We start from the raw sequence: 18,321 nt of genomic DNA, 5'->3' as shown, positions 1-18,321 counted from the left end.
AATGAGCATCAGTTTTAGTGCGGAAATCATAACTACAATCATGTTAATGAAGAGTGAGAATGAATTTTGTGTGCTACCTAGACGATTTTCAGGTGGTACAGCTTAACCTCATTTAGTCTTAACACTGCCCATTTCTTGGCTTTCTCCAGTTTCTAGGCCCATGTGTCTTTACACTGCAGCTGTGAGGAGGACTATCATGCATTCCAGTTTGTTGCATCAGGTATCACCGAGGAGTAGGGGAGTGTCATGTGTGAATTTGCGTTCCTGGCAGGGGGTTTCACCCAAATTTAGATATGCACTGCCGCAGGTGAAGCTGCACACAAATTCATAAAATTACTCCTTGCAAGTTAAAATCATTTTTAAATAAAGCCTGTTCAATTTTTTTCTTAAGGCACAAATTGTACTGCTCCATTGCCCAGTATGGAGCCTCGCTGGGCATGAGCATGGCTACAACATTGTAGCTCCCAATCAGTCCTTTGCCATTGCATCTATGGAGGCTCTGTGACAGCAGCATTTTCTGCTATTTTGGAGCCATTTCGCAATGCAAAAATTAGTGTAGTGTCAAAAAAATGTGTCGAATTGGCTTTGTAGATAATCTGAAAATTGAGTAAAATTCTAACTATATAAAGCTACAATTGAATATTAAAGTTGTAACGAACTTTATAAAACAGTAGATGGCTATCCATAGACCAAAGGTTCAAAACTCAATTGTAGTTTCATTCGTTTTGTCATTCAATTACTTACGTTTTTTAGCCTCAGCAGCTTCACGCCTCAACCTCCCTGTTTAAAAAGAATTGAAGTAGAGCTCAACTCTTCCACGTGAAAAATATAGTAAGTATTGAAACTTCTGAACTTTGCTATCAAATAGTAAATACTTATCTGGAAGTGTGATGGTAAGCCCGTTTACCTATAAACGGGGTTTCCACTCCACTTCCAGCAAAGAAAGACCAGTGGAGTGGGAGCACCTCTGAAGAATTTCCTGGCCAATCATTTTGTAGAGTAACACTTTAATGATATGAACTGTTACGTATGACTTAAAGAGTACCAACTCTTTAATGACCTGGACTTGGGTATACAGGGCATAATTTCAGAGTTTGCAGATAATACAAAACTCAGAAACGTAGTAAACAATCAGGAGGATAGTAACAGACTTCGGGAGGATGGGCAGACACATGGCAGATGCAATTTAACACAGAGAAGTGTTAAGTGATATATTTTGGTAGAAAGAATGAGGAGAGGCAATATGAATTAAATAGTACAATTTTAAAGGGGGTGCAGGAACAAAGAGACCTGGGAGTGTACGTACACAAATCTTTGAAGATAGTAGGACAATTTGAGAAGACGGAAAAAAAGCATATGTGGATCCTTGCATTTATTAATAGAAGAATAGAGTATAAAAGCAAGGAAGTTATGTTAAACCTTTATAAAACACTAGTCAGGCCTCAATTCAATTCTGGGCACCACACTTTAGGAAGAATGGCAAGGGCTTGGAGAGGGTGCAGAGGAGATTTACCAGAATGGTACCAGGGATGAGGGACTTCAGTTATGTGGTGAGACTGGAAAAGCTGAGGTTGTTCTCCTTAGAGCAGAGAAGGTTAAGAGGAGATTTTATAGAGATGTTCAAAATCATGAATGGTTTTGACAGAGTAAATAAGGAGAAACTGTTTCCAGTGGCAGAAGGGTTGGTAACCAGAGGACACAGATTTAAAGTGAATGGCAAAAGAACCAGAGACGACATGAGAAAACATTTTTTTACGCAGTGAATTATTGTGATCTGGAACACACTGCCTGAAAGGGTGGTGGAAGCAGATACAATAGTAACATTCAAAAAAGAATTGAATAAATACTTGAAGGGAAAACATTTACAGGGCTATGGGGAAAGAGCAGAGGAGTGGGATTAATTGGACAGCTCTATCAAACAGCAGGCACTGGCATGATGGGCCAAATTACCTATCATTCTATGATTCTATGAACTCTTTGAAAATAAATGGCTCTGTTAAAATAGCAGAGAGTGGAATTTGGTTAAGTGTTCATGTGATAGCATTGATCACAATACTTTCCAAGCTTATATTTTTACCTCTTAACAGGAGTAATTTCCATGTCTGAGTTCGGAGCCATGCTCACCCGGAGCACAGATCAGAGAATCAAGACTACAATGTTGTATTCAACCCATGCGTGGCTTCCCACTGGGTGTTAAATTTTAGTTATCCTAAACAATGGCAAGGAATTTCCTTGGAACTGCTCCCACTTTGTCACTGCACCTTCACTGGAAATGCAGTGGAAACCTTGTGCATAAACAGGGTTTCCACTGCAGTGCAGCACGGTGGCATAGTGGTTAGCACTGCTGCCTCACAGCGCCAGGGACCCGGGTTCGAATCCGGCCTCGGGTGACTGTCTGTGTGGAGTTTGCACATTCTCCCTGTGTTTGGGTGGGTTTCCTCCGGGTGCTCCGGTTTCCTCCCACAGTCCAAAGATGTGCGGGTTAGGTTGATTGGCTATGATAAATTGACCCTTAGTGTTAGGGGGATTAAATACGTGGGGTTACGGGGATAGGGTGGGATATGTGTCGGTGCAGGCTCGATGGGCCGAAATGGCCTCTATCTGCACTGTGGGGTTTCTGTGATTCTGTGATTCTGGTGGAGTTACGGAGGTGGCTTTGGAGCAGCGGCAAGAAAGTTTCCAGCCAATGTATTACATTGGCTCTATGAAGAGGTTGAGAACACTAGAAAAGGAAGAATCCCAGCTACAGCAAAACCCTGCTAGTTTCATTTTAGAACACCTGGCTCCTACATATTTTAAAATTACACCAGACAAGTGTTTTGTGGATAGTCACCTTGTTCAATATTATCTGAAAGTCAGACCTTTTAGCAACGCAGTAACAATAACAGCTACCAGTTCAATTTTGTACGATAAAATAATTTTTTTGCCCCTATATACAATGTTGTTGTACAGTGAAGCATATTGTTAAAAAAATGAAATCTATGACTCAGGCTCAATCTGCCTAATGTGTGGCACAGTTTAATGTCTTGCACTGCCCTTCAGCCACTAATTTAAAAAAAAGTAAATTGAGTAAATCTCATTTTAGACTTACGCTTTTTACAAGGTTTTTTTTTCTCTTCTTCCATCTTTTCTGTTGAATAGAAAGATTCAAGTTGAACATGACCGAAAAATCTAACTGATAAAAGTATCGACTATTGCTAATAAATAGATAATGATTTTTTAATTCTATGAGCCACTAGAGAGCTGTTAGAGGTTAAACTTTTGTTGTTTGTTGGTAGCCGATCATCCTTAGCAAAAGGTTCACAACACTGATATTGAAAGCAATAATCCTTGCAAATGTAGGCTAGATATTTGCAAGGTGAGCCTCCTGGTGTGGAGTCACACTCGCCAGGAGTGTGGAGCAGAGAATCAGACATGGAGGTCAGTGCACCCAGTTTGCATCAACTCCTCATTTTCCACTCATTCATCTTAATGAGTGTATTCGATTACAGAATATATATAGGGGGAGAAATTGGGTGAGTAGCGCCACCTGTTAGCGCCTAAAGAGGCAGTCAGTGGCTGTAGTGCCACTGGCTGCGTCTGCGGCGATATTTAGTAGGGACGCTAATGGTGGCGTTAGGCATTTGCGCTGCGCCGCCACCGATGATGTCATCGGTGTGCGCAGCGCCCCATTCGTGCCCCGTTCGCGATATTTGGTAGCGAACGCCGCAGTTGCGCCGCTCGCTGCCCGGTTCACGGGGCCTTACTGTGCCGGCAGCGGCGCAAGTTGAGGTGGAGGTGCGGGGCGGCCGCTTTTTCGGCGGCCGTCTGCCAGCACCTCCGTCCCCGGCCTCCTAACCACCCCCCCCCACCCCCGCGGCATTGCCGGCTGTTTCCCGAGAGCCCGGCACTTCTCCTTGGTGCCGGGCTCATTTGCCGGCACTCGCGATCGCGGATCGCGCTGTTGCAGGCACCTCCCCCTTAACAGTGGGAGGAAGGCCTGCAGTACCGCAGCGTGCCGTGCCGCAGCATGTGGCGCTGCGGCACGTTGCGCTGCGATAATCAGTTTCAGCACCCTAAGAGGGACACGGAGCGCCTCGAGCCTCGCCCCGTGTCCCTCGAGGGGCACTGAAACTGAATTTCTGGCGATCGGTATCACTCCGATCGCTGCGCTAAATCCTGCGCTCCGCCGACCTTTGCGCCACTTTGGCGCCCCAACCCAATTTCTAGGCCATAGTATATTATGTAGACTCCAACCCTGGCAAGCACCAGTACATCTTTGTTCAGGTCGAAGGGTTTTAGTTAGTGAATTGTATGTGTGAGCACTTAGTGAGAAAAAACAAATAAGAGGCGCCATTGACGGAGCATGAACCTGCTGGTCTGATGGCCAGCCTAAGTGCTCCTTCAGATGCTGAGCGCATGGTTTTGGACTTCACAGGACCAGCCTACAAATGGAGCTTGTCATTCCACAGATAGTGTAATTAAGAGGAAAAACTTTTTTCACGCAACGAGTGGCTAGAATTTGGAATGCACTGCCTGATAGGGTGGTGGATACAGATTCAATAGTAGCCTTTAAAAGGGAATTGGATAAATACTTGAAGAAGAAAAAAATTGCAGGGATACGGAGAAAGAGTGGGGGAGTGGGACTAACTGGATTACTCTTCGAAAGAGCCGGTGCAGACTCGACAGGCCGAATGGCCTTCTTATGTGCTGTACTATTCTATGATTTTATCCTGCAAGTTTGGAGGCAAGAATGAATGAGTTCACTATCCATTTGTGTGTGATGAACAAGCACCATCATTGCTGCCCATCACTCCAATATTGAGGCATGTAGCTGATAATTGTACACCAATTAACTTACACACCTATAGTAGGGAAATGCTGAAGAGTATATGAGGTGAACATAAGAAATAGGAGCAGGAGTAGGTTATTTGGCCCCTTGAGCCTGCTCCGCCATTCAATAAGATCATGGCTGATCTGATCTTGGCCTCAACTCCACTTCCCTGCCCGCTCCCCATAACCCTTGACTCCCTTATCGTTCAAAAATCTGTCTATCTCCACCTTAAATATATTCAATGACCCAGCCTCCACAGCTCTCTGGGGTAGAGAATTCCACAGATTCACAACCCTCTGAGAGAAGAAATTCCTCCTCATCTCCGTTTTAAATGGGCGACCCCAACCCTGTGAGCTCTTATCTTGTGCAGTAACCTTTTATGTGGCACCTTATCGAATGCCTTCTGGAAATCCAAATACACTACATCTACTGCTTTACCTTTATCCCCCCTGCTCGTTACATCCTTAAAGAACTCTAGCAAATTTGTCAAACATGATTTCCATTTCATAAAACCATGCTGACTCTGCTTGACTGTATTATGATTTTCTAAATGTCCTGCAACTACTTCCTTAATAATAGACTCCAGCATTTTCCAAATGACAGATGTTAGGCTAACTGGTCTATAGTTTCCTGCTTTCTGTCTCCCTCCTTTCTTAAATAGGGGCGTTACATTTGCGGTTTTCCAATCCGCTGGGACCTCTCCAGAATCCAGGAAATTTTGGTAGATTGCAACCAATGCATTCACTATCTTTGCAGCCACTTCTTTTAAGACCCTGTGATGCAGGCCATCAGGTTCAGGGGACTTGTCCACCTTTAGTTCCATTATTTTACCGAGTACTTTTTCTCTTGTGATAGTGATTGTTTTAAGCTCCCCCCTCCCTATAGTCTCTTGATTATCTATTATTGGGATGCTTTTAGTGACTTTTACTGTGAAGACCAATACAAAATATTTGTTCAAAGTCTCTGCTATTTCCCTGTTTCCCATTATTAATTCCCCAGCCTCATCATCTAAGGGACCAATATATACCTGTAGAAGATCTTACTATCTGTTTTTATATTTCTTACTAGTTTACTCTCATAATCTATCTTCTCTCTCTATTATTTTTTTAGTCATCCTTTGCTGGTTTCTAAAAATTTCCCAATTGTCTGGCCTACCACTAATCTTCACAACATTGTATGCCTTTGTTTTCAATTTGATCCCATCCTTTACTTTCTTAGTTAGCCATGGATGGTTCGTCCTTCTCTTAGAGTCTTTCCTTCTCACTGGAATATATCTTTGCTGAGAGTTCTGAAATATCTCCTTAAATGTCTGCCACTGCTTATCTACCATCTTACCCTTTAATCTATTTTCCTAGTCAACTTTAGCCAATTTCCCTTCATACCTTTGTAATTGCCTTTATTTAAGTTCAGGACATGGGTTTGAGACCCAACTTTCTCACCCTCAAACTGAATTTGAAATGTTATCATGCTGTGATCACTCTTTCCTAGAGGATCCTTTAATATGAGATCATGAATTAATCCTGTCTCATTACACAGAACCAGATCTAAGGTAGCCTGCTCCCTGGTTGGTTCCACAACGTATTGTTCTAAGAAACCATCCCGAATACACTCTAAACCCTCAAGGCTATCTTGGCCAATTTGATTTGTCCAATCAATATGAAGATTAAAATCGCCCATGATTATTGCAGTACCTTTCTTACAAGCCTCCATTATTTCTTGATTTATGCTCTGTCCTACAGTGTAGCCACTGTTATGGGCCGATAGACTACTCCCATCACTGACTTCTTTCCCTTAGGAGTTCTAGTAAAACTGAAGTCAATGGGAATCGGTGGGAAAACTCTCCACTGGCTGGAGTCATACCTAGCACAAAGGAAGATGGTTGTGGTGATTGAAGGTCAATCATCACAGCCCTAGGACATCACTGCAGGAGTTCCTCAGGGCAGTGCCCTAGGCCCAACCATCTTCAGCTGCTTCATTAATGACCTTGCCTCCAACATAAGGTCAGAAATGGGGATGTTCGCTGATGACTGCACAGTGTTCTGTGCCATTTACAACTCCTCAGATAATGAAGCAGTCCATGCCTACATGCAACAAGACCTGGATGACGTTCAGGCTTGGGCTGATAAGTGGCAGGTAACATTCACGCCACACAAGTGCCAGGCAATGACTATCTCCAACAAGTGAGCGTCTAATCACCGCCCCTTGACATTCAATGGCATTACCATCGCTGAATCCCCCACCATCAACATCCTGGGGGTAACCAGCACCATTGACCAGAAACTTAACTGGACCAGCCACATAAATACTGTGGCTACAAGAGCAAGTCAGAGGCTAGGTATTCTGTGGCAAGTGTCTCACCTCCTGACTCCCCAAAGCCTTTCCACTATCTACAAGGCACAAGTAAGGAGTGTGATGGAATACTCTCCACTTGCCTGGATGAGTGCAGCTCCAACAACACTCAAGAAGCTCGACACCATCCAGGACAAAGCAGCCCGCTTGATTGGCACCCCATCTAACGCCTTAAACATTCACTCCCTCCACCACCGGCGCACCGTGGCTACAGTGTGTACCATCTACAAGATGCACTGCAGCAACTCGCCAAGGCTTCTTCGGCAGCACCTCCCAAACCCACGATCTCTACCACCTAGAAGGACAAGGGCAGCAGACGCATGGGAACACCACCACCTCCAAGTTCCCCTCCAAGTCACACACCATCCTGACTTGGAAGTATATCGACGATCCTTCATCGTCGCTGGGTCAAAATCCTGGAACTCACTACCTAACAGTATTGTGGGAGTACCTTCACCACACGGACTGCAGCAGTTCAAGAAGACGGCTCACCACCACCTTCTCAAGGGCAATTAGGGATGGGCAATAAATGCTGACCTTGCCAGCGACGCCCACATCCCATAAAAAGGCGAATAAAAAAACAACTTCTGCACTGATCTCATCCTTTATTAACTATCAATGCTAATCAAAAACACAGAAGCCATAAGGGGTAAGCATGAATTTAAGTCATGATTTATTGGAATTCTTTGAGGAAGTAACAAAGCTAAAGGATGGAGCCCTTTAGCAATATAGGCCCCACATTTATGCAGGTCTTCTGGCGTGCTCCCACTATAAGTCAGATAGGAAAACCGTGTAAGGCCTGAACCATAGACCAGGACATGGATATGTCGGATCGTAGCCTTTGCTGCAACTTGTCATGGAGCCTTGTTTGGGCTGGAGTTCACCTACAGCAGAGGGTGCGTGGCTGGGAAGATGGGGAATCTCAGGCTGGGAATTCTTATGGTCTCAGCCTGGTGGAAGCCTGGCCGCTAATATGCTTAGATGGGTGAGGCATACTGGCTGATGGAGGGATGGAAGGGGCTCAGCTGGACTTCCATGCCTGGGACCTGGCCTGGATCTAAACAGATTTCTTTTAAGCATGCTTGTTTTTTGGTGTACTTACAAAGCGTGGAGGTTGAAGGCGCCATGGATGAAGCGTTCAAGGTGGGAAAATAGCAAAGCCTCCCAGAGTAAGTTTCAATCGCCACATTTTCCACTCTCCCCGATCATGTGAGTGCCCAAGATGCACCTATAGTGTGCTGTTGCGCTATATTGAATTGCAAATATTGGAAACTTCCCTTGACTCCAGAAAGTCCGGCAGGATCAGCAGTGGAGGTTCTTGGTAGGTATAATCTGGTACTTGTGCTGGGATGTAGGTCCGGTGAATTTTTATCCCCATATCTTGGCATTTTTAGAAGGCATTTGATCAAGTATCAGACTTACAAAAGTTAAGACTGATAGAATTAATAACAAACATTGGCTTAACATTGGTGGCCGTGCCTTCAGCTGCCAAGGCCCTAAGCTCTGAAATTCCCTCCCTAAACCTCTCCTCCTTTAAGATGCTCCTTAAAACCTACCTCGCCTATCCTAATATCTCCTCATGTGGCTTGGTGTTAAATTTTGTTTGATTACGCTCCTGTGAAGAACCTAGGGATGTTTTACTATGTTAAAGGTGCTATATAAATGCAAGTTTAATTTATTATGTTAAATATTTCACATTTAGTGTTTATTAATAAAAGTATCCAGAGAGAAAATTAAAAGTTGTAATTCAAAGCTCATCAGTGGGTTGTACTGGTCTGTGCTGAATTGTCAGTTTCTATCATGGTTGTGGGCTGCGATGGCTTCATTGGTGAACTGCCTGATGTCATTCACTATCCGGAGCCACACATGAAGAATGGTCACCTTGGTGAGATACCAGACAGTTGCTATCATTGGAACCATTGAGTTGGTGTGACAGAAGCGGGAATATACAGGAGAGCTGCCAAAAACAATGCAACTCAATCTGATGAGTTCTGAGAACAGCTTCTTGCTTTACCACATTAGCAACTGCCCAGTTAGCAGTACAATGCTTTAAACCATTAATGGCCTATGTCACTGGGTGATCTTACATAATATTTTTCAAAGGAGAGCGCAGATGAATTTCAAGGCACTACTTTCTTTATTGTGTCCCACTGAGCAAATGATGTGCCTGTTGTCTTACTAAGCCATGCAGAACAGAAAGGTCACAAGATTCAAACACTGATTTATGCTGAATGGCTGATAAACAATACTTGCTTTAATAGAGCACTTTTATCACATTAAAACATTGATATACCTATCAATTCGTCCAATAAAAGGCGACGAGTTAGGAACGTAACTAAAGGTTTTTATTGACTAAATAACAGAGCCCACCCTCGTGGGTGATCGGGTCCAACAAGGAGGAATACCAGCCAGTCGACTACCTTTATACCTGGGCAGGTAGGTGGAGCCATGGGCGGAGTCGGAGGTGGTCAGCCCAGGTATAACAGCGCGACAAGAGGCGACCTCGTATCGTGATACAACGGTGATAACAATACAACAGTGATAACTATAGTGTAACGATAAAGTGGTTTACCACATTCACCCCTTGTTTAGATTTGAGTCCGGCGGGGTGAAGTGTACTACCAGTTCTGGTATGTCAGTCTGTCCGGAGGCCTCGTAAGCCTCTCCGATCGTCGCAGCGGCGGTGCTGCATTATCCGGTGTTAGTGCTGGTGTCTGCGTGGTCGGCGAAGGCTCGTGGGGTTCCGGCATGCCGTCTACCTGGGCTGGAATTGGGGGGGTGGTGGGGGGGGGTAAAGGTGGTGTCTCCGGAGTGCCCGAGGGTGCGAGGTCTCGTAAGGAGACAGTGTCCTCCCGCCCGTCTGGGTAAGCCACGTAGGCGTACTGGGGGTTGGCGTGCAGGAGGTTCACCCTTTCGACCAGGGGGTCTGTTTTATGGGCCCTCACGTGCTTTCGCAGCAAGACGGGCCCCGGAGAGGTCAGCCAGGTTGGTAGAGTGGTTCCCGTAGTCGACTTCCTGGGGAAAACAAACATTCGTTCATGGGGGGTGGCGTTAACGGCAGTGCAAAGTAGTGACCGGATGGAGTGCAGCGCTGTCGGGAGGACTTCCTGCCAGCGGGAGGTTGGGAGGCCCTTAGACTTTAAGGCTAAGAGGACGGCCTTCCATACCGTCGCGTTCTCTCTTTCCACCTGGCCGTTCCCTCGGGGGTTGTAGCTGGTGGTCCTACTTGCTGCAATACCTCTCGCTAGTAGGAACTGACGGAGTTCCTCGCTCATGAAAGAGGAGCCCCGGTCACTATGTATATAGTTTGGGAACCCGAACAAGGCGAAGAGGTCGTTCAGGCATTTAATGACCGTGGTACTGGTCATGTCTGGGCAGGGGAAGGCAAAGGGGAAACGGGAGTACTCATCAACAATGTTGAGGAAGTACACATTACGGTCAGAGGACGGGAGGGGCCCCTTAAAGTCGATGCTCAGGCGCTCGAAGGGGCGGGTGGCCTTGATCAGGCTTGCTCTGTCCGGCCTAAAGAAGTGCGGTTTGCACTCGGCGCAGGTCTGGCAGTTCCTGGTTATGGTCCTGACCTCCTCGATGGAGTAGGGCAGGTTGCGGGCCTTAATGAAGTGGTAAAGTCTGGTGACCCCGGGGTGGCAGAGGTCGTTGTGGAGGGTCTGAAGTCTATCACTTTGCGCGCTGGCGCATGTAATTCGTGACAGAGCATCGGGGGGTTCGTTCAGCTTACCTGGCCGGTACAAGATATCATAATCGTAGGTGGAGAGCTCGATTCTCCACCTCAAGATCTTGTCATTCTTGATTTTGCCCCTCAGCTTGTTATTAAACATAAAAGCGACCGAACGTTGGTCGGTAAGGAGGGTAAATCGTTTGCCTGCCAGGTAGTGCCTCCAGCGTCGTACCGCCTCCACAATCGCCTGGGCCTCCTTCTCGACCGACGAGTGTCGGATCTCAGGGCCCTGTAGGGTCCTTGAGAAGAAGGCCACCGGTCTCCCCTCCTGGTTAAGGGTGGCGGCTAGGGCGAAGTCGGATGCATCGCTCTCGACTTGGAAGGGGATGGACTCATCCACTGCGTGCATAGTGGCCTTGGCAATGTCTCCCTTAATGAGGGAGAAGGCTGCGCACGCTTCCTCCGTAAGGGGGAAGGATGTGGACTTCATGAGGGGTCTGGCTTTGTCCGCATAATTGGGCACCCATTGGGCATAGTAGGCGAAGAGCCCCAGGGTTCTCTTAAGTGCCTTAGGGCAGTGGGGGAGGGGTAGCTCCATGAGGGGGCGCATTCTTTCGGGGTCGGGGCCGATGAGTCCGTTCTCTACTACACAGCCAAGGATGGCAAGGCGCGAGGTGTTAAACACACATTTCTCCTTATTGTAGGTGAGGTTCAGCCGTTGGGCTGTACGGAGGAATTTCTCCAGATTCACGTCGTGGTCCTGCCGGTCGCGGCCGCAGATGGTGACGTTATCTAGGTAGGGGAATGTGGCCTGCAGTCCGTTCTGGTCAACCATCCGGTCCATCTCCCTTTGGAAGACCGAGACCCCGTTGGTGACACCGAAGGGGACCCTAAGGAAGTGGTATAGGCGCCCATTCGCCTCGAAGGCGGTGTACTGGCGGTCCTCGGGGTGGATAGGGAGTTGGTGGTAGGCCGACTTAAGGTCGATGGTCGAGAATATGCGGTATTGTGCAATCTGATTGACCATGTCAGATATGCGGGGAAGGGGGTATGCGTCCAGCTGGGTGTATCTGTTTATGGTCTGGCTGTAGTCGATGACCAGGCGATTTTTATCGCCGGTCTTAACGACCACGACCTGGGCACGCCAGGGGCTGTTGCTCCCCTCGATGATGCCCTCCTTCAGGAGACGCTGCACCTCAGAGCAAATGAAAGCTCTGTCCCCAGCGCTGTACCGCCTGCTCTTGGTAGCGACGGGTTTGCAGTCGGGGGTGAGGTTAGCGAACAGGGAAGGTGGCGGCACCTTGAGGGTGGATAGGCTGCAGGTGTTACGCGGTGGGCAGTTTAACCTTCGCTGGTTGTCGACTGTGAGTGGGGGGAGGGGTCCACCGTATGCTAGGGTTACACTTTGGAGGTGGGATTGGAAGTCCAGCCCTAGTAGGACGGCAGCGCAGAGCTGGGGGAGGACGAGGAGTTTAAAGTTTTTATACTCTGTACCCTTAACCGACAAGGTCACAGCACAGTAGCCGCTAATGTCCGTGGCGTGGGACCTCGATGCCATCGAGATTCGGTTGCGCGTTGGCAGGACAGGGAGGGAGTAGTGGCTCACCGTGTCTGGGTGGATGAAGCTCTCCGTGCTTCCGCTGTCGAACAGGCAGGTCGTGGCGTGGCCGTTTACTTTGATGTCCATCATCGACTTGGACAGGTGGTGTGGGCGGGCTTGATCCAGAGTGACGGAGGCTAGCGTGTAGGTAAGCGAGTCGTTGTCGTCTGCGGGCGAGGCGGTCGTCGGGTCCGGGGGCCCGGTGGCAGTCGGGCGTGGTGGGTAAAATGGCGTCTCCCACGAGGTAGGACAAAATGGCGGAGAAGATGGCTGCCCCCATAACTCACATGAGGCACTATTGGGGTCGGTTGCCTTGATCAAAGATGGCCGCCCCCATGACTCACGTGTGGGGATACTGGCCTCAGTTGCCGTGAAAGAAGATGGCCGCCCCCACAGTTCGCATGAGGCACTGCTGGCCTCTGAAGATCCGCTCCTGCAGGCCTTAGAGAAATGGCCTTTCTTCCTGCAGGTTGTGCAGGTAGAGTTCCTGGCTGGGCAGCGCGACCTCGGGTGCTTCTCCTGGCCGCAAAAGAAGCAGCCGGCGGCCCGATCGCGGGTGCCCGATGTCGGAGCCGGTACCGGGGGTGGCGGGCCCGGTCGGGTCCGGGACGCCGACGCTGAGGTAGGTCCCGGGGGCGGCGCTGCGAAGGGTATTGCGGTAGGGGTCGGGCCCGAGTCCCAGGGTCGCGAGCAGTACCTGGAAAACGCCTCCTGGTCCTGATGGGCCACCTCCAGGGAGAGAGCGAGGGCTTCAGCTTTGTCCAGGTCGAGGTCTTTAGCTTCAAGCAGTCTTTGCCGTGAGTAGTCGGACCGTAGGCCTTTCACAAAGGCATCGCGGATATTATCTTCCGTATTTTCAACAGCCGTCACCGCTTTAAAGTCACAGTTCCTGCCGAGTGCTCTTAGCGCCCGTAAAAATTCAGCTACAGACTCTCCTGGCTGTTGCGGGCGGGATCTTAGGAGGTGCCTGGTGTACATGTAATTTACCGGGCTGCGGTACTGCTGTTTCAGTAGGTTGATAGCGGCCTCGTACGTAGTCGTGTCCTGTATGAGTGCGTATACTCTCGGGCTCGCTTGGGCGTTCAGAAGTCTTAGTTTGGATCTCTGCGGGGCGCCGGATTCTTCCAGGTAGGATTCGAAGCAGTCCAGCCAGTGTTTGAAGTTGAGGGCTGCGTTTGCTGCCTGTGGGTTTAGATCCAGGTACGGTGGTTTGAGGGCTTGCAGCCAAGCCGGCTGGTGTGGCTGTGCTTCTGGGAGGGCTTCTGGCTGGCCAGTAGTAGACATCTTTAAAATTTAGTCAATAAAATTGATATACCTATCAATTCGTCCAATAAAAGGCGACGAGTTAGGAACGTAACTAAAGGTTTTTATTGACTAAATAACAGAGCCCACCCTCGTGGGTGATCAGGTCCAACAAGGAGGAATACCAGCCAGTCGACTACCTTTATACCTGGGCAGGTAGGTGGAGCCATGGGCGGAGTCGGAGGTGGTCAGCCCAGGTGTAACAGCGCGACAAGAGGCGACCTCGTATCGTGATACAACGGTGATAACAATACAACAGTGATAACTATAGTGTAACGATAAAGTGGTTTACCACAAACATCTCAAAGCGCTTCATGAAATTAATTTTTGAAGTGTTATGAATTTTATGATCTCAGAAGAGAAGAAAATTGGGGCAAAAGTCCTTATTCTGGAACTTACTGTGTCTAGCTAGATTTTCTTGTTGACGCATTCTTTCTGTTGACAGAGAATAACAGTATTGAGTCAGTAAAGCATTACAAATCACAAAGATAAATTCCTGAAATTACTGAACATTACTGTAAAGAACGTATGTGCAGTAATAATGAGCAATCAAATATCTAGTTGACTGTTAAAGGATTCATTTGCAGGAAAAGAAATTCCCGTGGTTGACACAGCCCTCGACCGGGTCCGTTCTATCTCCCGCACTTCTGCCCTCACCCCTGCCCTTCCCTCCCAGAACCACGATAGGGTTCCCCTTGTCCTCACCTTTCACCCCACCAGCCTCCACATTCAACGGATCATCCTTCGCCATTTCCGCCACCTCCAACGTGATCCCACCACCAAACGCATCTTCCCCTCCCCTCCCCTTTCAGCATTCCGTAGGGACCGCTCCCTCCGAGACACCCTAGTCCACTCCTCTATCACCCCCAGCACCCCTTCCCCTTTGCCCAGCACCTTCCCGTGCAAGCGCAGGAGATGCAACACCTGCCCATATACTCCCGCCCTTCCCACTGTCTAGGGCCCCAAACACCCCTTCCAGGTGAAACAACGATTTACTTGTACTTCTTGCAATCTAGTATACTGTATTCGTTGCTCACGATGCGGTCTCCTCTACATTGGGGAGACCAAACGCAGATTAGGTGACCGCTTTGCGAAACACCTCCGTTCAGTCCGTAAGGGGGACCCCGAGCTTCCGGTCGCCTGTCACTTTAATTCACCGCCCCATTCCCACTCGGACCTCACCGTCTGCGGCCTCTTGCACTGTTCCAATGAAGCTCAACGTAAACTCGAGGAACAGCACCTCAGCTTCTGATTAGGCACTTTACAGCCTTCCGGACTCAATATCGAGTTCAACAACTTCAGATCATAACCTCGGCCCCTATTATATTTTTATATTTTTTATCCACACTTTTGGTTTGTGCCTTTTCCTTTTTCTCTCTCCCACATGGCAGCTCTCTCTCACTCTGCCGGTGCATTTCACACTTCATTTAGAGCCATTGTCTGTTTCTTTACCTGTCCTATTACCATCTCGTCTCACCTTGAATATCTGTTAATGTCTCTTCTTTCATCCCCTCCCCCATTTCCCAGCCCCCAAACTGCCTTTTAATCTGTTTCATTTCCTGCCCTTTTTTTTCTCAGTTCTGTAGAAGTGTTTCGACCCGAAACGTTAACTCTGTTTCTCTCTCCACAGATGTTGCCTGGCCTGCTGAGTTTTTCCAGCGTCTTCTGTTGTTATTAAGAAATTCCCATTGTTGGTTTGCACTCCGGCTGTCCGCTCCAATAAGTAGGTAGGCATGTTTTTTAAATATTTTTGTTTCTGGTAGTATCACTTGGGACAGCTTTCACCTTTGAGTTTCAGCTATTGGGTTATATTGTGCTAAAATGTTTTGTCACGGATTCACCGTAAAAATGGATCAAAGAGCTTGAAAATCAGCAGAATCTGAGGGTTCATTTCAATATCTGATCAACTATTGCTCAGAAATTATGGTTTGGGCACTTCACACATTCATCTGAAATACCATTTCTGCAATTTCAGTGGAAGTGATTTGCCACTTATTTTAAACAAATTAATAGTTCCACTAAACTACTGGAGAGAGGTATTTCAGAAGAACACTGTAATTTCAGGACCTAGGGCCGCGGAATTCGTCATTGTAGCGCCGGCCGTTAAGGCCGGTTTTGTTGAAAAAATGGCGGTCACCTCACTTCTGGTGCGGAACATGGTGGCCGCTATTTTGGAGAGATCAACTGCACTGCCGTTGCCCGCGCTCACCTCTCCCATATAAATGTGCAGATCATAGAAACATAGAAGATAGGAGCAGGAGTAGGCCATTCGGCCACTCAAGCCCGCTCCGCTATTTAATGAGATCATGGCTGATCATCCAAATTCAGTACCCTGTCCCTGCTTTGTCTCCATATCCTTTGATCCCTTTAGCCTCAAGAAATATATCTAACTCCTTCTTGAATATATTTAATGAATTGGCCTTAACTGCCCTGTGTGGTAGAGAATTCCACAGGTTCACCACTCTCTGGGTGAAGAAATTCCTCCTCATCTCAGTCCTAAATGGCTTACCCCTTATCCTTAGACTGTGACCCCTGGTTCTGGACTCCCCTGCCATCGGGAACATCCTTCCTGCATCTAGTTTGTCTAGTCCTGTTAGAATTTTATAAGTTTCAATGAGATCCCCTCTCATTCTTCTAAACTCTAGTGAATATAAGCCTAATCGACCCAATCTCTCCTCATACGTCATTCCTGCCATCCCAGGTATCAGTCTGGTGAATCTTCGCTGCACTCTCTCCATGGCAAGAACATCCTTCCTCAGATAAGGCGACCAAAACTGCACACAATACTCAAGGTGTGGTCTCACCAAGGCCCTGTACAACTGCAGCAAGACATCCTTGCTCCTGTACTCGAATCCTCTCGCTATGAAGGCCAACATACCATTTGCCTTCTTAACTGCCTGCTGCACCTGCATGCTTACCTTCAGCGACTGGTGCACAAGGATACCCAGGTCTCGTTGCACTTCCCCTTTTCCCAATCTATTGCCGTTCAGATAATAATCCGTCTTCCTGTTTTTACCACCGAAGTGGATAACCTCGCATTTATCTACATTATACTGCATTTGCCAGGCATCTGCCCAATCACCCAACCTGTCCAAATCATACTGGAGTTTCTCGGCATCCTCCTCACAGCACACACGCCCACCCAGCTTTGTGTCGTCTGCAAACTTGGAGATATTACATCTAGTTCCCTCGTCTAGATCATTTATATATATTGTGAATAGCTGGGGTCCTAGCACCGATCCCTGTGGTACCCCACGAGTCACTGCCTGCCACTCGGAAAAAGACCCGTTTATTCCAACTCTTTGCTTCCTGTCTGCCAACCAGTTCTCTATCCAAGACAGTACCTTACCCCCAATCCCATGTGCTGTAACTTTGCACGCTAATCTCTTATGCGGGACCTTATCGAAAGCCTTCTGAAAGTCCAAATACACCACATCCACTGGTTCTCCCTTATCTATTCTACCAGTTACATCCTCAAAAAATTCCAGTAGATTAGTCAAGCATGATTTACCTTTTGTAAATCCATGTTGACTTTGTCCGATCCTGTCACTGTTTTCCAAGTGCTCTGCTATTACATCTTTTATAATGAACTCTAGCATTTCCCCACTACCAATGTCAGGCTTACCGGTCTATAATTCCCCTTTTTCTCTTTACCACCTTTTTTGAATAGTGGGGTTACATTAGCTATTCTCCAATCTATGGGAACTGTTCCAGAGTCTATAGAATTTTGGAAGATGACCAGCAATGCGTCTACTATTTCTAGGGCCACTTCCTTAAGTACCCTAGGATGTAGATTATCAGGCCCTGGGGATTTATTGGCCTTCAATCCGAACGTCAATTGGCGCGCGATGCCTGAATTGACGCACGACTATCATTTTGGACGTCGCCGCACTCCATACCGCCCTCTCCTAACCACACATGGAAGAAGTTGCGTGCAGTGGTTGTACAGAGACGCTGTCAGCTCTTCTTAAAGGGACACACGCATCTTTCAGGAAAGTTTAGATTTCAGCTTTTGGAGTGTTTTTTTATACATTTTATTGGAGTAGTGGCTTGGTGCAGTACATTTAAAAAGTTGTTAAAGTATGCAGCGGGAAGCCTGCAAGGCTTTGGATGTTAAAGGAAGGCACCTGAGAAGACCACTTGCTCACAGTCCTGGGGGTTCTAGTTGTAGTCCCCGTTGGGCTGCAACGTCACATGGAGATGATGCAGAGGCAGCAAAGGAGACAAGCTGCTCCCAGAGGAAGCAGCAAAGGAAGAAGCAGCAGAGGCGGAAGCGGAAGGAAGGATGCAACCCAGACAGCCCCTTTCTGGCTGGGGTATCCTGGATTGAATCATCCGCCTGCGATACCAGTGACCGTACCCCAATTCCCCTTTCAACATTTGTCCCAAACCTTCCCCTCCCACTGTTACTGACCATCACAGCGTTCTCTTGGCCACAATGCTGAAATAAAAGCCACCACAAAGCAAACTTTCCAATCCAACTTTATCCATATATACATCCAATATTACTGCAAAAATTCAACTAATCACCCTTGTGCATTTCCTTCGTGACTGTCTTGCGTGTGCCTTTGTCTATCC

At 47.6% G+C, this 18,321-nt stretch overlaps 1 protein-coding gene across 2 annotated transcripts in view; it reads right to left on the bottom strand.

Moving 5' to 3' along the window:
* Positions 1–18,321, bottom strand: part of LOC147116899 (uncharacterized) — a 247,368-nt gene that overhangs the window by 92,226 nt on the left and 136,821 nt on the right. For both annotated transcript variants that reach the window (XM_085987344.1, XM_085987345.1), the window contains 3 exons: positions 14,143–14,178; positions 3,092–3,130; positions 745–780 (listed from right to left, as the gene is read on the bottom strand). In XM_085987344.1, the coding sequence (XP_085843470.1) occupies positions 745–780; positions 3,092–3,130; positions 14,143–14,178 (111 nt within the window). The remainder of the gene's footprint in view (positions 1–744; positions 781–3,091; positions 3,131–14,142; positions 14,179–18,321) is intronic.

Source organism: Somniosus microcephalus, chromosome 5 (genome assembly GCF_052327205.1).
Source record: "Somniosus microcephalus isolate GS21.2 chromosome 5, FLI_Smic_1.0, whole genome shotgun sequence".
Taxonomy (NCBI): Eukaryota; Metazoa; Chordata; class Chondrichthyes; order Squaliformes; family Somniosidae; genus Somniosus; species Somniosus microcephalus.
The sequence above is the reverse complement of the archived record's forward strand: the minus strand, read 5'-3'. Positions and strand labels throughout refer to the sequence as shown.